This window comes from Pseudovirgaria hyperparasitica (genome assembly GCF_010093815.1).
Source record: "Pseudovirgaria hyperparasitica strain CBS 121739 unplaced genomic scaffold EJ05scaffold_2, whole genome shotgun sequence".
NCBI classification, from domain to species: domain Eukaryota; kingdom Fungi; phylum Ascomycota; class Dothideomycetes; order Acrospermales; family Acrospermaceae; genus Pseudovirgaria; species Pseudovirgaria hyperparasitica.
The window spans coordinates 125,049-142,029 of NW_022985550.1; the positions used below are offsets into that span (position 1 = coordinate 125,049).

The following is a 16,981-nucleotide window of genomic DNA, read 5'->3' on the forward strand; positions in this document are numbered from 1 at the left end:
GTGACGCTCCAGAATTCCCGAGAATCGCGAAGAAGACATTCTGCCGCTGACGTGAAGGCGGTGTGGACGGGCGGATCCATGGGTCTGACACGTGAACGTACAGAACGACCACGACCATTTGAGACAGTCAGTCAGTCCGGGGTAGAAACGCCTTCAATAATAGTGCAGTCCAGCCAGAATGAAGCCAACGTTTAGACTGCTTCAGCATGCATGTCGTATTACTCTCTTCACGAGACCCAATTGCTCTCTCTGCGACGATGCAAAGTCAGTCCTGTCGCGTCTCTGGGACAAGAGACCATTCGAGTATCAAGAGATTGAGATCTTGAAGCCGGGAGCAGAGAAATGGAAGGCCGTGTACGAGTTTGACACGCCGGTGGTAAGGGGATGATCTATGGGATGGTGATGTTCATGATAGCTTATCCCTCTCCAGATGCACATCATGAAGGCAGAGGGGACTGTTGCGGAAACGCCTGTGAACGCTGCACAGAAGCTTATGCACCGCTTCAAGGAAGCTGAAGTCGAAAAGGTCATGGATGTTGTGGAAGCTCAGTAGACTGTTTGCATCTCCCTCCTCACTATTGTACTGCCAGTGGTCAAATTCTGCCATATCACTTCCGGACCGACAAGAATCACAGCACCCGTAAACATCCAAGGGCCCACTGTTCTGCTCGAGCTGCCAATCGCGTCACTACCAGGCCGGCAATGGCATCGGATCGGCCTTTGAGGACGATGAGGGGCAGCTGTAGCTGTTTGGCACCCCCACGTTCTTATAAACGCCCTGCTGCTCCAGACGACACGAAGTACTTAAGCCTGTCTCTCACATGATTCTATAGTTTCCTCAGTTGCTCGAGAGCCCAATACCATCCCACAATGCAGAGCTTCAGTCGGATCCAGAAAGCGTTAAAGGGTGGAAAACCCAGTTTCGGGGGATGGCAGGTCAGTATAGATGGAATGACCAACACCACCTGCAGGACCAGAAACTAATACAAGCCGTAGATGCTTCCGGGCACTAATCACTCGCGGGCAATGGCGCGCAGTGGGCTCGACTGGATCACCATTGACTGCGAGCATGGCCGTATCGCAGGTACAGACACGTGGACTTGATACTATCATGAATATGACCCCCCTGATCCATTCGTTCTGCAGATCACGAAATGCACGAAGCGGCCGCGGCAATCGCTGCATGTGGCGTCAGTCCCATTGTTCGCATACCCGCCAACGAGCCATGGATGGTCAAACGCAAGTCATCCATATCGGGTCTCTTGTCCCCCCAACTAAATGTCTTCAGGTGCTCTCGATGCCGGCGCACACGGCATCGTTGTGCCGCTGATATACACGCCCGCCGACGCCGAGCGGCTCGTTCAGTCAGCCAAGTTCCCACCCGTGGGCACGCGTGGGTTTGGATCACCCTGTCAGTCTCCCTACTATAAACTACCAACCCCCGAATCACACACCTTCTGAAACCTCAGACAGTCCCGATGCAGAACTTCGGCAACATCTCCATCACCGACTACCTCACGCAAGCCAACGACGCCCTCGTCACAATCGTGCAGATCGAGACCCGCGAGGCCCTCGAGAGCGTCGAGACCATTGCCGCCATCCCGGGCGTCGACGTCCTCCTGATTGGGCCGTTTGACCTGGGGAACAACATCGGGCGGCCGATCCTGACGGCAGGCGAGATGCATGTGGAGCTCACGGATGCCATTCAACGCATCCATGTGGCGGCAGGCAAGGCGGGTAAACGGACGGGGATCTACTGTACGAGTGGGCAGCAGGCGCGTGAGTTTGCGGACAGGGGCTTCCATATGATTAGCGTGGCGGCGGATATGATGGCGCTTCCGGCGTACTTTGAGCAGACGCTGAGGGTGGCGAGGGGTGGTGCGGATGCGGACGAGGGTGAAAAGCCAAAGGGGCCGTATGGGGGTTAGGGGGGGGAAGTCTGGGCTGCTGCAAGATGGTCAATGATACACGTGTGTGGTAGAAGTTGTAGACCTGCTGTCTGTCATAATATACATCCATACCATCCATGTCTCCAATGTCTATACCTATACTGTACATCTATGCAAATAACCTCCATACCCAATTCGTTCAACCTCTACCTCTACCTCTATATCTATATCTATCTCTATAGCATCCAAGACAAACATCATCCAAAAAACAAAACCCAAAGTCTATGATAACATGTTCGCCATTAAACCAACCAAAAAAAGGAAAACAAAGTCATTAAAGGCGTGAAGAGGTGTTAAGACAGAGCGATATTAGAAAAAAAAGAGAGTTGGGGGTTGTTGACAGGCTTGGAAGCGAGGGGGAGGGGGTATAATATGTTCTCTTTCTCTCTCTCTCTCTCTCTCTCTCTCTCTTTGCGGGATAGGGAATTCGTGGAGGCGTCAGGGGTAGTGGGTGAGTCCATGGTAGTGTAGTGTCGGTGTGTGGTCGTCCGGAGTAGGTATGTAGATAAGTGTGAGTGAGTAGTCCACGGTGTGCCAGTGAGGGTATCTCCTTAGACGAGGGAGTAGGTGAGGTCGACTCGACGTCAGATGGGTGGTGCCTCAACCGTCCAAGACCGGAAGGAACAAAGACAACAAGAAGAACAAGGCAAGAGCCATCCCTCTATCCTTCCTTCCCTCTCTTATTCCTCACAGCCTCCCCAGCTAGGCAGACAGTAACAAGTCCCTCACGACCTCCTCACCCCAACAACCCTCTTCCCCACAACCCTCCCAGCAGCCACTCCCACTGCTCCACCACCCCTCTGCATCTGCATCTGCATCTGCATCTGCATCTGCGCCGCATACCTCGCCGCCACCGCCCGCGTACTGTCCACCCCTCCCCCTGCTCCTCCTCCTCCGCCGGCCATGAAGCCAGCTGGCTCCGCGGGGGTGTCCTTGTCGTAGCACGCAGGACAGTTGTCGTCGACGCGGAACTGCAGCCAGACTTCCTTGCTCGAGGGCGTGGCGCAGGGGGTTTGCGTGTGGGCTGCGGCGGGGCAGTATTGGGCGAAGGTGCTGGTTGTGTGGGCGCAGGGGTGGCGGTAGAGGTAGAATTTGCACATTTTTTGTCTTGAAGGTGGGAGGGTGTTGAGGCGGAAAGGGGGTTGGAGTCGCGGTTGGAGGTGTAATATAGACGTGGTTGTAGTGTGGTTGTAGTCGTATTATAGACTTGATTGAAGGATAGTAACGCGGTGTATGGCCAGAACGACAGACAGTCTGCGAGGAGATATTATATGACCGACGGGGTCCAAGACGTGAGGTCGCCGACAAGACGTATGTTTGTCCGCCAGAATGAGGCTAAAAGCAGCAAGCAGGCAAGCAGCAAGCGGGCAAGCGAACGAATGGATATATATGTATCCGGATATAGTAACCAACGACAGACTTGGCCTCTAGAGGGATGGCACGGCCAGGGTAACAGACAGGGCCATGATTGTTATTTTTATTATTATTACCACCACCACAACGCACCCCATGGAAAGTTTGACAGGAACGGACGGACGGCCCGGGCGGAGGACAACAGACTGACAAGCGCCCAGTCAGGGAGAAACAAGCAGCGCAATTTGAGGAGTTTGTGTGAGAGCGGCGTTTGTATGTGTGTATGTTTCTGTGTGTCTCTGTGAGAGCGATCATCAAAACAGGAACACGCTACAGGGATCAAGGGCAATATAAAGAGATTTCGGCACGATGCAGGCCCCCCGTCTGTGTGTGAAGAGCCCAAAAAAAAACCAGTCGATGTGGAAAAATATTGAAGCACAAAACGGGAGTGTCCATACATCTTCATTCCAGACGTCAGCTCTGCCGCAGTCTATTGGCGGGCCGGGATCGTCAAAGCTTGAGGGTATGTATGCCCACTCTGCGTGAACCACGCATCCCGGCACATGTTTCATCAGACGGAGAAGGGGGAGTGGGAAGTGGGCAGTGGGCAAGGTCGGCGACAATGGGATTGGGGGACGAAGGACGAAAGGGAGATGAAGAAGATGGACAATAACAGGACAAAGTGCATGTTTGATAATTAGAGCGCTGCGAGTTGAGTGTAACAAAGAGGAAGTGGAGCTGGACGACGTTGACGGGTAGTTCTATGTAGGTAATTGCTGCAGACTCCAGACGACACGACAAGGCTTAAGGCTGAACAGGTAACGAAGACGACGATTCGATTGCGATTCCACGATGACCTGCAGGAAGCGCCCGGGGTCGTGGAAGAGTTCTGGAAGCAGGGTAGGCAGGGAGTGAATGACAGACAGAGAGAAAGAGAGAGGGAAAAGGACAGGACGGCCGTGCGTGCGTTGGCAGCAAACATGAGCTTGCGGGGAGGTCGGATTGCCCGAATCGGGCCAGCGTACCACGGATGCTGACAATACCTAGGTATCTTGTGGCTCGTCGTGCCGCCGCGTCTCAGATATGGACGCGGATGGACTGATGGACTGATGGAAATGGGGGGAGAAGGATTGGGGGACAACGATGGGGATGAGGATGGGGACGAGATGGAGATGGTGACAGCGACGGTCAAGGGCCAGCAAGACGCAATTCCCGCGCATTACCGGAACAGGCAGAATGGAAGAAATGGCATCCATCTTCCAGTCGAATGAACGTGGCAGAGAGTAAAAATAGAAAGTGAAATGAATGATTCTGGTCTGGTGGGCCAGCACCAGCGAGCGCATTGTTGTTGATTGATGTTGTTGTTACTATTCTTACTATTTTTATTACTACGTACTGCACTCCATCGCTCCTGCCCCCCAATGCCCATGAGAGAAAATGCTTGATTTGTTGATTAATGCGGATTAGTACGGATTAGTGCAAGATTAGTGCAAGTGTTGTTGCTGTCGGTGGAGGGATTAATGGACGCTACTGCCACTTCCGGTTAGAGGAGATGACATCTGTGACATGGACCAATCAGACACAGACTACACCGCCAGTTCTGACTCTGGGCACGTGACAGCGGAGTAAATAAAGCCTCGTCTCCGTCTTCATTGTCTTCAGAACAACCAGACAATAGTGGCATGTATAACAACTCATGTCTCATATCCCGTGTCTCATGTTCTCGAAAGGGACCGCTATGGGGACTGTACATGGCTGTCATTGTCGCGCAGCACTCACTTTCTTGGTTCTTGTCGTCGTCGGTCGAGCAGGCGTCGGGTGTAATGGCTGTTGTGTTCTGATAAATAATACATAACTTAAACTTCTCGGGGAATATCATCACCATCATCGTATCCGTCGTCCTTCCGATCGTTCGCAGCGGCCGGAACAGCGGGACTTTTCCCATATATGTCCTATTGCCTACTTTGCTTATACACTATTATCCCTATCATCTTACTCTTAGGTATTGCTGTTTATGCGTAATTACATGGTTATTATGGTCACCCACCCACCGACGCCACAATTTGTGCCAGCTGGCAGACACACACACACACACTCATGATTCATCCAGGCCAGATCTGGATTGATTGCTCACCATCAACGTGATGGATGTGTGGAGGCTTGACAGCGACGTAGCGGCCGCAGAAGAGGTCGTCTGCCATCCGTCCACTATCCATCCATCCACCCACCCATCCATCATCCATCCAGCCATCCGGCCATCCATATGCAGGACGTGTGTGGGCTGCATCAACACGTCTGCATCGTGCTTAGCGACCATGGTTTGACACGTTGCAGTTGACGCAGGTCGACGTCGCTGTTCGTCCCCCCTGCAATGCAAATAATATCACTGCCCTCTACCCCGTCCCCAGCCATCTTCTTTTTTCACTTTTTTGTTGTTTGACTCTTCGTTGTCGCCGTTGCATGTTACAGCCGTGGTGTCGTCGTCGTTGTCGCCCAGGCCTCACCACCACTGGAACCCCTCGGCTCAGTCTGTCGGTTAGTCCCATTCATCTCCAACTTTCACCCCAACAAAGCGCATATCTGTCTGTCTGCGCGCGAGTCGATACACGACCAGCCTCACGCTGCGCATCCTGCATCTTGTCTTTATTCGCAAGATACAAATCCGCTCTCCCTGTCCGTCCGCTTCTCGGCCACACTTGGCGCTCAACGCTAATCGATATCAGCATTCTGACCTTCGCAAGCCGTCCGCACGTGCAGGGGCCTCCTTCACACCGCCTGCAACATCCAAGCCCTTTTTAACATCTGCCATCTGCCCACTTCCTCGAGCCATTCTACTCCTCTCATAATTGAGTCTTCTGGCTCGCTCTGCCAGCAAAGTCGCTATGTGTTGGCGCAAGAGGCGCTCTGCAATTGCCGTCACTAATCCCAAACAGAGCTCTCCGCTCTGCCCAGACGCCACCACCTCGTTGTGACAACTCACGGCCTGACGACAACAAGAAAGTCTGAAGTGACGTATCAAGCCCCTCTTGGATTGGCCGGAAGAGAATACCTAGAGCTATATTCTAATACAAACACTTTTGCAAGTTTGGCTTGTACAAGTAATTTTGATTGCTTTGTCCTCGAGCATCCCGATTGGTTGGCCGCCGACTCTCTATACGGCGAATGAGAAGGCATCTTTTGGTCTTTTGGCAATAGGTAAACCCCCCCCCCGCTCAGTCTTCTTATCCACCTGTTGTGTTGATGTCTCGTACTGTGTCGTATGCTTGCGCAGATTCGGAGGCTAACATAATCGTCGATTTGCAGTTTCCACTTACTAATCGCACTATCAACACCCTATTCACTCGCTCACTACTCGGAGGCTGCTTGTATATCTCAATTGAGACGCACTCGGAGGCTTGTACTGTATCGCACCACCTGGATTCATCTATTCACTCATTCACTAAGGACTTCTGTTTTCTTTGGTCTCTTACGCCTTACGACATTGCTCATATCGAAATACGTATTCACGCGGCCACGATCTACGACATTGCTCATATCGAAATACGTATTCACGCAGCCACGATCTTCAAACGACCATTGACGTATTACGACTGAAGCGTGTGCACGGCCATTTTTTCATCTCACTCCACTTCCGAACCCATTGGTGCTCAGCATTCGACCATTACGGACGTCAGCGCTTCCAGCCTCATTACGACGGCTGTTGCACCACCACGACACGCTAACACTTCATTCGACGACTGCCCTGCCTCATCGAGCCCACTCGCCTGGTGAGAACTCACCTTGTTTGGTTCCGCTGCCCTTGCACGATGACACCCAATGTTTTGGTTCCAATTCCCCAGCCCCCAATATCATCATGCCGCATCTGGGGGGACCATCTTTATATCAACAAGATGGACTCCCCCGTGAGAGAGAATGCTAATTGATGGGTTAGATTGTGACCTGCCATGGCCTCTTCGGATGTGGACCAGAAATTCCTGGCTGCTGCTGCTGTGCGAACTGCCCCTGATAATGCCCTTGCATCTGCCGCCTTCTACAAGATCCTCGGCAACTCCGTCTTGCTCGCTCGCAAACTCTATCGCGCCAGGAAACTGCGCAAGCTCGACACTTCGCGCGACACAAAGTCGCTGTCACTATACCGGCACATCATCTGGATGAGTCGGGAAGGCTTGGAGCTGCTCGACACCTACATCCTCCCAGATGTCATGGACGGCCACTTTGATGCCGAGGTCAGAGTGCTGGCCGTGAAGCTGCGAGCCTCATACCACCACATCTTCTGCCTCTTCCACAACCAGCCTCCCGTGTCCCAGGCCGGAAATCCATACTACAAGCTTTCCACCGCCTCGCCCAAATCCTCCCCGCGCACCGGAGCAGCGAAACGGGGCAGCAAGCCCGCGACATCTCCAACAAAGACACGAGGTGGTGGCCTCCGTGAGCCCATTGACTCGATCACGTCAGAAACCAGCTTCGTCACCAATCCCTACCACGCGACCACGACGAGACTCGACCGCCAGACACCCCCTGGCCTCGCTCCTCCGCCGGGCCTCTCACCTGTCCGCATCCCACAGCCGTCTGCGTTTCTACTCCCGGTCATGAATTGGCTTCCCCTCACATCGTCCTACTTCATATCCGCCTCGGCCTACGCGCAAGCCAGCCTTCCCGGCTCGCACCCCCTGCGACTCTCCGTCGCCCTCGAACACGCCGCCTTTCTCTGGGACTGTCTGCATGACCACGACGGTGCCCGCACCATGGCCCGCGCCGCGATCAAAGACGTCTACCGCGCCCCGGAGAGCATGGACGACGACGACTTCCGCAGCGCCGCCGAGCTCGTCGCCACCCTCGGCCGCATGATGAAGCGCCGCAGCTGGGAGGGCACCCCGAGACCTGGCACCGCCACATCTCCGACCCCCGCCGTGCCTCCCAGTGTGTCTCCCACGGAGCCTCACGCAACACCAAAGACGAGCCCCAAAACACCACGCCAGGCCCACCCACGCCCGTCTCCGCCCGCGGCACCACCAAGCACCGAGCGACGGCGCAACTCAGGATCGGGCGCACACCCACGCGATCGCGACCGCAACGTCTCATTTGACACTCCTCTCTCTCCGACCCCCGACACATCTCAAGGCCGCGATGCCTGTCCTCCCACTCGCAGACCTAACAGCGCCGCCAACGCCAAAGACTCGTCTCCAGCGCACCCGGCCCGTCGACCCAGCACCGCAAAAGATGCCCAATCACCCCACACGCCACACAACCGGCGGCCACAGAAAAGTGGTGGTGGTGGCGGACATGCTAGTGCCGAAAACACACCTCGTGCAGGTGCTGTCAACGTAGGCAGGGTGACTACGCACTCTGTGCCTCGCTATGCAGTAGATACACGCGTTGATGCCAGTCCGCAGGCTGCAGAGCGACGGCATGTTGGTGGTGGTCCTGTTGCCCTTGGACGCGGCGGGGGGCGGGTTGTTGGGCGGTGAGACGAGCTGTATATGATGTATACTAGTATACTACCACGCGTGTTATGTGTGTACATTGGTTTCGAAGAATTGAGGGAGCGGTCGTGTTGTAATTAGTGATTTCGAGTCTAGATATATCCACAGCGAATGAGACGTGTAAATGGCGACTGTCTTTTCTTGTGTTACTGTTCCTGTGCCCTCCTACTAACGATATCATAGGGGACGGGCAAGTACGAGTAATCAGTATTACGATGTTGATTCCCGGCTTGAAAGTTTACTGTCATACGAGAAGCAAGGACCAGGCAGGGCGGGCTCTCGATATTGAATGCTCGACCCGTAGCACGACACTCTACCCATCTCCGTCGATATCTGCTACACACGCCCCGTCTAAAATCCCAATCCAAACCCCAGCCACTACCCCCAAATCACCAACTCACAAAATATCCGCCACAGCACCCACCAGAACCGGAAACCCATCCCCACCAAACCGCTGCACAACCCTCGTACTCCCACCCTTGACCATCGGCAACGGCAAATCCATCTCCGACAACACCCCCTTCCCCACCCGACTAACATGAAAGTCCTCGGGCAACTGAATCTCAATCTCCACGCCCCACGCCAGAATCAGCCGCGTAACCTTGCCATAAAATCGCTCCCGCCGCAGCGTCGCCGGCGTCCCCTCCTGCAGCGGAATCCCCCCTAGCGAATGATTATCCCCGACGTCCCAGAGCCCGCGCGCCACGCCCTGCGCATACGGCTTCTGGAGAAAGGTAATGGAGGCAGTAAGACTGTTGATGAAAGCCGCGGCGTCCGGATCGGCAGTTATGTCCTGGGGTGCGGGCGCGTCGTCGAGGGCCGGGTGGCCCAGGCTGGCCCAGGAGCGCTTCCAGATGTTTGCGAGGGGGATTTCGTAGGGCCCGTCGCGGGGGATGGGGTTGTTTTTGTTGGCGGGCCCGGCTTGTTTGATCCAGTATGTTGCTGTGGTTTCGTAGTTTTGGAGGACGTATTCGGGCCGGTAGAAGATTAGGGTTGGGTCGATGGGGGTGCCGGGGGGGTGGGCTTGGCGGGAGAGCCAGTTGTCGTCGATGGCGACGACTTTCATGTTGTTGCTGGGGGGTGGGTGGTGTTAGTTGGTGTTTTTGTTTGGGATTTAGGGGCTAGGAGGGGGGATGAAATACCCAAGCTGGGGCTCGACGCGCATGTCTGCTAGGCGGACGGAGTCGAGCTGTTTCGAGATGCTGGATAGGGAGGGGTCGAGGAGGCGTGTATAGGACGCCTGTGCCTGCTCTTCCTTCTTCCAGGCCTCGATGTAGCCGGTGTCGCTCTCGATGAAGTGGATTAGGGAGGAAGGGTCGGGCGTGGTCTTGGATGTGTCGGCGCGCGTCTTGATATATGCCCGTCGCGCCGTCTCCCAGGCTTGGTTCTTGATGTTCTTGCAGTCCAGCAGCGTGCGGCGGGCGTCGATGAGTTTCTCCGAGGGATTGCCCTGGTTGAGAAGATGGAGCATGAGAAACCGGACATGTAATCATCATGATGCTACTACCCCTTTCCGACACAGACAGACAGACCGACAGACAGACAGGAACACAGACAGACATACCTCGCCCGCAAACTTCAGATATCTAGACACCATCGAGAAGCAATCAATCACTACACATGTCCCCTTTTTCTCACATGCGCACAGAGCACACATCGCAGGACAGGACAGGATTGGGACTCACGAGCTCAGAAACTCAAAATACGACACCCCGTTCGCGGCATAGAACGGCCGGTTGACCTGCTGCATCGCGTCGCCCTGCACATACGTCTGGTAGTTTGTCACCTCGGGCGGGCACAGCTCGCCGCCGAGCACGCCGATCTGGCTCAGGTCGCCGAGGAAGAGCGCACGCCCTTCGTCGTACAGGCTGCCCGACGGGGTGAACTTGTTCTTGAGGAAGTAGCCCATGGCTTTCCAGAAGAAGGGCGGTTGTTGGCGTGTCGCTAGGATCGGGGCTGCGATGTTGGTCGGGAGGTTTGGGGAGAAGCTGGGCCTCAGGGTGCCGGCTTGCTGGGAGAGGTCTGGCTGTAGAGAGGAGAAGAGGCCATCGTCGATGGCGTGTGAGGTGTTGGGGTCTTGGGGGTTGGGAGTGGCCATTACAGCTGTGAAGGGGGGTTGCTTTTTGCTGGGGATGGGAGGTATGGATGTCTGTGGTCTTGCTGGTTGGCTTTAAGTACATGCTCGAGTCGTAGCATGGCTTGGTCTTCCATTTAGTGTTGTCGTTAGGGATGCTGGTGGAGTCTGTCTAAACGTATGAGCCTGAGTAACGTTATACTGCCAAGTGAATAGTCGTCTTCATTTCATATCTACTAGCGGCGCTCAGCACTCTGTGCTAGGGTCGGTACTTACGTTCCATGCGGCAATCATCGATTGTTATCCAATGGGTCGCATTCGGATACAGCAGTAGCATGAGCCTAGTATCTCTGGATGGCAGCAACGGGTCAGACCCAGACTGTGTACAAGATCCAAGCTGGCATGTTGACCCGAGCCTCTTCCAATCAGAAGCCGTATCATCACGGTGTTGTCGTCACACACATTGCATGCCTTACTGTTCCCACATGCATGAATGTCGCAACCAGAAACGTTTGGAGACTGAGATCGTCCTCGGAGGGGCCCAGACGCTGCTGGAATATTCAGCTGACGATGTCTACGCCCAACCCACAATTAAAGGAGCAGTACAGGTCCCGCATGTATAGTGGCCGGACCGCTCAAGCTACTACTGTCCCTGTATGCAGGTTAAGCCCTTTCCGGTGCCGGCGTGCATGTAATAGACCTCTGCCGAAGCTTTACTGTACTTGCATGCATAACGGCGCTAGCATACTTGATAGTCCCATATACTGTGATGGCTTTTTCACTTTCCCCATAGGCCCTTGCTGCGCTTCCAAGTCTGTCAAACTGTATATGCCCACGCTGAATCCGAATGGTTTCCTGCTCCTATATGCTTTAGGTTGGGTTCGATAGAACTAGAGTCCTCGCCTCTAGTCCTATGCCATCTTGTGGACCTGGGACGTTTCGGGAAGGGATCATGTGCTAGGAGAGGGTTTTTCGTATCGAGTTGAAGTCAGAAAGAGGTTGAGTCTAGCAGCTATTTCATAATGGAACGGGAGCCGGGGGGCCAGTCCCGTCATGACTGGCATACTTGGCGTCTTGTTCTGGGACGGGATCCGGGACGCGCGGTATGGGGATCCCGCTGGGGGCTACAACACTAGCAGGCTGGAAAAGACTTCTGATTGGTCTACGGGTGTGACTTTGACCCAAGTAAACATGACCTGCTCCTAACCTTATGCGATCTTACACATTCGGTTCGGGCAGCCGCCTGCGCAATAATAACATTAACACAGCGCTCCTTCCAACAGAATCCAATCGGAGAATATCAGTCTGGAGACTTACCCCTCAATCACGATGTACAGATTGCTTGGCCAGTCCATACTCACTTGAAAGACTGACTTACTGTACCGACATGCATACGCATTGCTTCCTTGAGCGCATTACCGGTCCCACATATCTTACTCTGCCTGCATGATCTACTTCTTCATAGCCATAGTGAGTAGCTGGGCTTCGACAGCGCAATGAGCGGAATGTTTCCCCATCTCGCGATGGCCGCTACCCATTACGACAGTGCGGTACCGGGTGTTCTCTTCTTCACCATCCATCAAGGTATCTAGTCCTACGGGATTTTTGCATACGCCTGAGCGCTTATTCGACCATGGTATGGAATTTGTAACCAATCCCTGAGCATTGAATCCGCTCCATGGACACAAGTAACATGGTCTTGCTCAACCTCGCCGGGGATTTTGCTTGATTCAACGTAGCGGCTGGCTGGCTGAGAGAAATGTGGCGAGCTGAGATATGCGACTCGATGGGAGATGTTGTGACTAGCTAAGAGAAATGTGGCTCAATGGAAGACATGCATGCCAGATGTGCCTAGAGACTAAAGAGTTATTGCGGTGGGGATGAGATCGGACCAAGTCTGGATGAGAGCAGCGCAGACTGCGGTATCTACTAGCCAGCAGAGGAGAAGAGTATTGACAAGCGAGGACAATGGTATGTATATAAAGGGCCCACGGAAGCTCGAAAGTGCAGGACATCAACACACACTCCTCACAACTCCAACATAGCAAAGAACTCTTTCACACAAAGTCCACCATCAATCCAAGCCATCTCCAGAATGTCTGCCGAGAAGGTCAACCAACTCTTCTGGCTCAACTACGGCCAAGCTATCAAAGACAAAGCCGGAGCGAACTTTGGTTCCACAGGGGTCTTCTTCCTTGCCTCCGAGACTCAGAAAGGACCTCTGGCTGGCAATGATGTCCTGGATGTATACACCAACAGGGGTATCTATGATGTGGGCAACAACTTGCTCGCAACCGACAACCTCTTCTACACCCCATCGAGCCTTCACGGTTATGTGGAAGCACTCTCCACGTGAGTAAAATCCCATCAAGCACTGCTAGCCAAGTACATTTTGCTAACGAGCATAGATTCCTCTGGTGGGTGGATCTCGTAAGTGGACAGCCCCTATCCAAGCACATGAATCATCCCAGCCAACTGACGACGACAGGGCGGCAAATCCAACGTGAACCTCGACTCAGCAGAGCGACAGGCCCTGCTCGACCTCGACGCGTCGCAGAAGTGGCAGCTAACGGAGATGCGCAAGGCCGCAGCCCAGTTCAAGGAGGAGAAAGAGCTGGGCCTCGTCCCGACTGGTGACTTCTACGACTGGGTGCAGAACGGCAATGCCACGGCCTACAGCGCCGCCGTGAAGGACGTCAAGGACAAAGGCCAGGCTCTCGCCATGATCCAGGGTCAAAAGGCCGGGCCCATGTCCCCAGCACGCGACGCTGATCTGTCTAAACTGACAAAGGCCCTCGACCAGTCCAAGGACTACCCCGGGTAAGCATCTATCTTATCCTCCCCTCGAGCAAACCCCGCCCCCGGCCGTCTGCTGACACTCACCTAGCTTCAACTTCGCATCCGCCATGGGCAACCCGCCCAACCCGGCCGAGCTCATCCGGAAGCAGAAGTCCGGCGAGAAAGTGCCGGACCCGCCAACGTCGCGCATCCCGGTGTACAACGCGCCACTATACAAGAAGGCGGTGCAGGACGCCATGCAGTATGCCATTGACTCGAAGCACGAGCCCAAGAACTCCGTTGGCATCGAGATCGACCTGGGCAAGAGCACGTCCGACTTCCACTTCGGCCACACGCAGGGCGGCGCATCCGTCGACGTCAGCTACGGCGGCTGGTTCAGCTTCAGTGCGAATGCGTCCCACGAGGAGGAGTCGCAGACGCTGGATACGCATGACGAGGGCTCCGAGGTGAGCGTCAAGCTGCTGTACGACACTATCGAGAAGGTGCCCATCAGCACAGGCGACTGGTAAGTTTCTTTTCTCTCACGAGATCCCCGGCCCCCTCTCCTTTCCCCTCCTTTGCCACGTGCTGACACAACTCTTTCAAACCAGGCAAATCGACGTGTCCAAGTACAAGCTGCGCGACGACGCGCCCAAGGACACCAGGACGCTGGCCAAGGTCAACGAGATGGTCATCGTGACCTATCTGGGCTACGAAATCACCGTCGGCACCAAGACGGCCAGCAGCCTCGACACCAAGTTCAAGCAGACCACGTCGGCCGGCGGCAGCGTCCGCGTGTTTGGCATCCCCATCGGCCTGGGTGGCAGTGGCAGCTCGACCGAGGAGCACAACACGCACGTGGCCAGCTGGGACAATGCGAAGAAGACGTTCAGGGTCCTCCCGGCGCCGGACAATGGGTTTGCAACCATTATCGGCGTGATCGGTGAGAAGTTTACGCTTGCTACCTGAGCGGTGGTCTGGGGTGGTGATTGAGGGCGCAGGAATGGAATGTGGGCTCGGTTGCTTTTGTGGACGCTCCTTGGATCTTGATTGTTGGGTTTTTGCTGCTTGCTAGTGGTCGTGTCTCTCGTTCAAAAAGGGGCTGTTGGTTTGGTTTCGTAGCTACAAGGTATCAAAATACGGATAGGACGCTGGTCTTCCTAGCATGACGCTTCCTTGATCGATGTGCCCCCTTGATCGGAAAGCCCCTTGAATCGACAAGCACTTTGACATAGCTGTAGAGTACGAAGTGATATTTACGAGGCAAGGAAGGTAGCGAGTGCTTGTTGAAAGATGGATAGATACGAGACCATGATATAGCACTCTCCTACCTAGGTCTCTACTTGCATGAGCTCATATCACGTTAAAGTGCATGTATCATTTGGACGATTATAGACTGCAATGCACACTGCGATTAAGATGGATACAAGGCAGTCAGTGTAGGCAGGTGAGACGCATGAACGATGATATGAAACTTTAATGCATTATCTTTGTTGTGCTTCAATGTTAGTAGTGTAGGCTTGGTATGACGTCTGCCTGGGATTAGTGTTACTGCAGCCCGTCCACGGTGGCATGCCCAGTGTGGACATCCCGATGAGGCAAGTGTGAAAAGCTAATGTTGAGGCCTGAGGCCTGGAGGGTTAAAGCCCTCAAGCTAAGCCTAAACAGGTAAGTCAATGACTGGCGGGCGTACCTAGGTAATCTCGGGCTGCTGCATATGTAGGTGTAGGTGTAGGTAGGTAGGCATAATTACATGCAGGCATATCGCCCACTCACTCACCTGATAAAGACAACGAAACAAAGAAGTAACAAAGATGATGGTCGATGGCGATATCAAAGGCCAGGCCCCCCGAAGTAAACTGCGGATGTAAATCTACTCAGACGTAACGGCGGGCTCTCTCTCTCTCTTTCTCTCAGGAAAGGACAGCGAGGGGCAGCCGAAAGGGGGATGAAGCGGGCACACACGATGCAAGACCCTGAGTGGCTGCAGATGGACCGGGGGGGAGATGCACCAGTAATGCAAGCGTGCAGGGTGCAGCAAAGTTGCGGTGAGTGAAGGGAGCGTGTTGTTTCGCTGCAGGTGGGCGGAAAAGGGAGGGAGGGGGGACAGTCTGCTGGCACTGGCGTTGGAGGCTTGTGTTTTGGGTTGATTTGATTTGATTTGATTTTGGACTTGGTATGTATGTATGTGAGGGAATGTGGAAGAATTTTCAGTACGAGTGACGGAGAGTGGGGAAAGGTGTCATTTTGATGTTGATCTAGTTAGGTATAATTACGATGGATATGTGTGTGTGTGTATGTATGTATATTTGTTTGTTTGTTATGGTACCTATTCATTCATCTAGCAGACGGGTAGACAGCTGTAGCTTGTTAGCTAAGGGGGTGAAGGTAAAGGGCGGCGTCGACGGGAGGAGGGCCGGCGGGACAAGGCAAGGCACGCAACAAGCAAATACGGTTCCATGTTTTACGTTTATGCATTCAATTTAACATCGACATCATCATCGTCATCTTCATCGGACAGTTGTGTTGTATATATGTACTGTATGTACTGTATGTATGTATATCCACACAGGGCGGCAGACGCGGTGGAGACGATGCAGGTAGAGTCCACTATGGTACATGGTGGAAAGTAACAACGCATCATTTTGGTGGTGAGAGAGAGGGATGAGGGATGATGGAGCTACGCTACGCTACGCTACGTAGGCATCATCAGTAATTAGTAGTACCCCGCCAGACGAGACCGAATTCTTCTGATGCTTTTTCCACTCTATGCGATGCATCATTGTTGATGATGATGATGTTGTTGTTGTATAGTCAGTACCCGTGACTGAGGTGGGATACCAAGATAAGTAAGTGTGTGTACCTGGGCCAAGAAACAAACAAACAAGTAATTAGAGAGGGGAAGGTGCGACCGGCGCCAATCGCAGCCCCGTTTCGGCTCTGACGACGATACACAAACTGATTTTTCGCCTTTTGCAGGGTTTTCCGTCAGGGTCACCGTCCATCCGTCAACCACCAACCATCATCCACCATCCACTCTACATACACTCACCTGTCAACAAACCAAACCACTACTCCACCCACCCATACACTCTACCATACACTCATCAACTGACCACTCACGCGCCAGCCAGCTGACTGCTGCTATTCTGGTCCAACCACACGTTACCCTAAACCTTCCGTCTTCTCATCCGCAGTCCTGAGTCCTCCTCTCTCGTCCCTCGTCCCTCGTCGTCCCTGGGAAGTCTGGTACTGGGTCACCACACACTCAACCAAACCGCCTCAAGCCCTACGCTGTGGCGCATCACGACATTCCAGTCTGCAACAGCAAACTTGTCGACGTT

General features: G+C 54.0%; 9 protein-coding genes across 9 annotated transcripts; 6 read left to right on the forward strand and 3 right to left on the reverse strand.

Annotated features, from left to right (window-relative positions):
• Positions 1 to 178: 178 nt before the first annotated feature.
• EJ05DRAFT_496439 (glutaredoxin 2) lies at positions 179 to 553 on the forward strand (the record flags this gene model as incomplete). Its single annotated transcript, XM_033746393.1, has 2 exons — positions 179 to 376; positions 431 to 553. 2 exons carry the CDS (start codon positions 179 to 181, stop codon positions 551 to 553), a joined length of 321 nt encoding a protein of 106 aa, XP_033603980.1.
• A 220-nt stretch (positions 554 to 773) lies between these two features.
• EJ05DRAFT_472512 (HpcH/HpaI aldolase/citrate lyase family protein) lies at positions 774 to 1,968 on the forward strand. The gene is made up of 5 exons (XM_033743199.1): positions 774 to 936; positions 997 to 1,084; positions 1,147 to 1,239; positions 1,289 to 1,411; positions 1,474 to 1,968. Exons 1-5 carry the CDS (start codon positions 871 to 873, stop codon positions 1,926 to 1,928), a joined length of 825 nt encoding a protein of 274 aa, XP_033603981.1. The 5' UTR covers positions 774 to 870; the 3' UTR covers positions 1,929 to 1,968.
• A 706-nt stretch (positions 1,969 to 2,674) lies between these two features.
• Positions 2,675 to 3,049, reverse strand: EJ05DRAFT_482403 (uncharacterized protein; the record flags this gene model as incomplete). Its single annotated transcript, XM_033745164.1, has 1 exon — positions 2,675 to 3,049. One exon carries the CDS (start codon positions 3,047 to 3,049, stop codon positions 2,675 to 2,677), a length of 375 nt encoding a protein of 124 aa, XP_033603982.1.
• A 2,972-nt stretch (positions 3,050 to 6,021) lies between these two features.
• Positions 6,022 to 6,836, reverse strand: EJ05DRAFT_482405 (uncharacterized protein; the record flags this gene model as incomplete). Its single annotated transcript, XM_033745165.1, has 3 exons — positions 6,022 to 6,351; positions 6,617 to 6,726; positions 6,773 to 6,836. 3 exons carry the CDS (start codon positions 6,834 to 6,836, stop codon positions 6,022 to 6,024), a joined length of 504 nt encoding a protein of 167 aa, XP_033603983.1.
• Positions 6,837 to 7,071: 235 nt separating this feature from the next.
• On the forward strand, positions 7,072 to 8,885 carry EJ05DRAFT_175801 (14-3-3 protein). The gene has a single exon (XM_033739548.1). The coding sequence runs from the start codon at positions 7,247 to 7,249 to the stop codon at positions 8,768 to 8,770; it is 1,524 nt and encodes a 507-aa protein (XP_033603984.1). The 5' UTR covers positions 7,072 to 7,246; the 3' UTR covers positions 8,771 to 8,885.
• On the forward strand, positions 8,886 to 9,393 carry EJ05DRAFT_175800 (uncharacterized protein). Its single transcript, XM_033739547.1, has one exon. The coding sequence runs from the start codon at positions 9,001 to 9,003 to the stop codon at positions 9,325 to 9,327; it is 327 nt and encodes a 108-aa protein (XP_033603985.1). The 5' UTR covers positions 8,886 to 9,000; the 3' UTR covers positions 9,328 to 9,393.
• Positions 9,394 to 10,098: 705 nt separating this feature from the next.
• On the reverse strand, positions 10,099 to 11,632 carry EJ05DRAFT_175809 (uncharacterized protein). The gene is made up of 3 exons (XM_033739549.1): positions 11,136 to 11,632; positions 10,471 to 11,027; positions 10,099 to 10,235 (listed from the first exon to the last, which is right to left on the reverse strand). Exons 1-2 carry the CDS (start codon positions 11,194 to 11,196, stop codon positions 10,483 to 10,485), a joined length of 606 nt encoding a protein of 201 aa, XP_033603986.1. The 5' UTR covers positions 11,197 to 11,632; the 3' UTR covers positions 10,099 to 10,235; positions 10,471 to 10,482.
• Positions 11,090 to 11,908, forward strand: EJ05DRAFT_175524 (uncharacterized protein). Its single transcript, XM_033739546.1, has one exon. The coding sequence runs from the start codon at positions 11,214 to 11,216 to the stop codon at positions 11,745 to 11,747; it is 534 nt and encodes a 177-aa protein (XP_033603987.1). The 5' UTR covers positions 11,090 to 11,213; the 3' UTR covers positions 11,748 to 11,908.
• A 1,046-nt stretch (positions 11,909 to 12,954) lies between these two features.
• Positions 12,955 to 14,606, forward strand: EJ05DRAFT_482408 (uncharacterized protein; the record flags this gene model as incomplete). The annotated part of the gene is made up of 5 exons (XM_033745166.1): positions 12,955 to 13,211; positions 13,268 to 13,289; positions 13,348 to 13,679; positions 13,747 to 14,163; positions 14,249 to 14,606. The coding sequence occupies 5 exons, from the start codon at positions 12,955 to 12,957 to the stop codon at positions 14,604 to 14,606; spliced, it is 1,386 nt and encodes a 461-aa protein (XP_033603988.1).
• Positions 14,607 to 16,981: the final 2,375 nt, after the last annotated feature.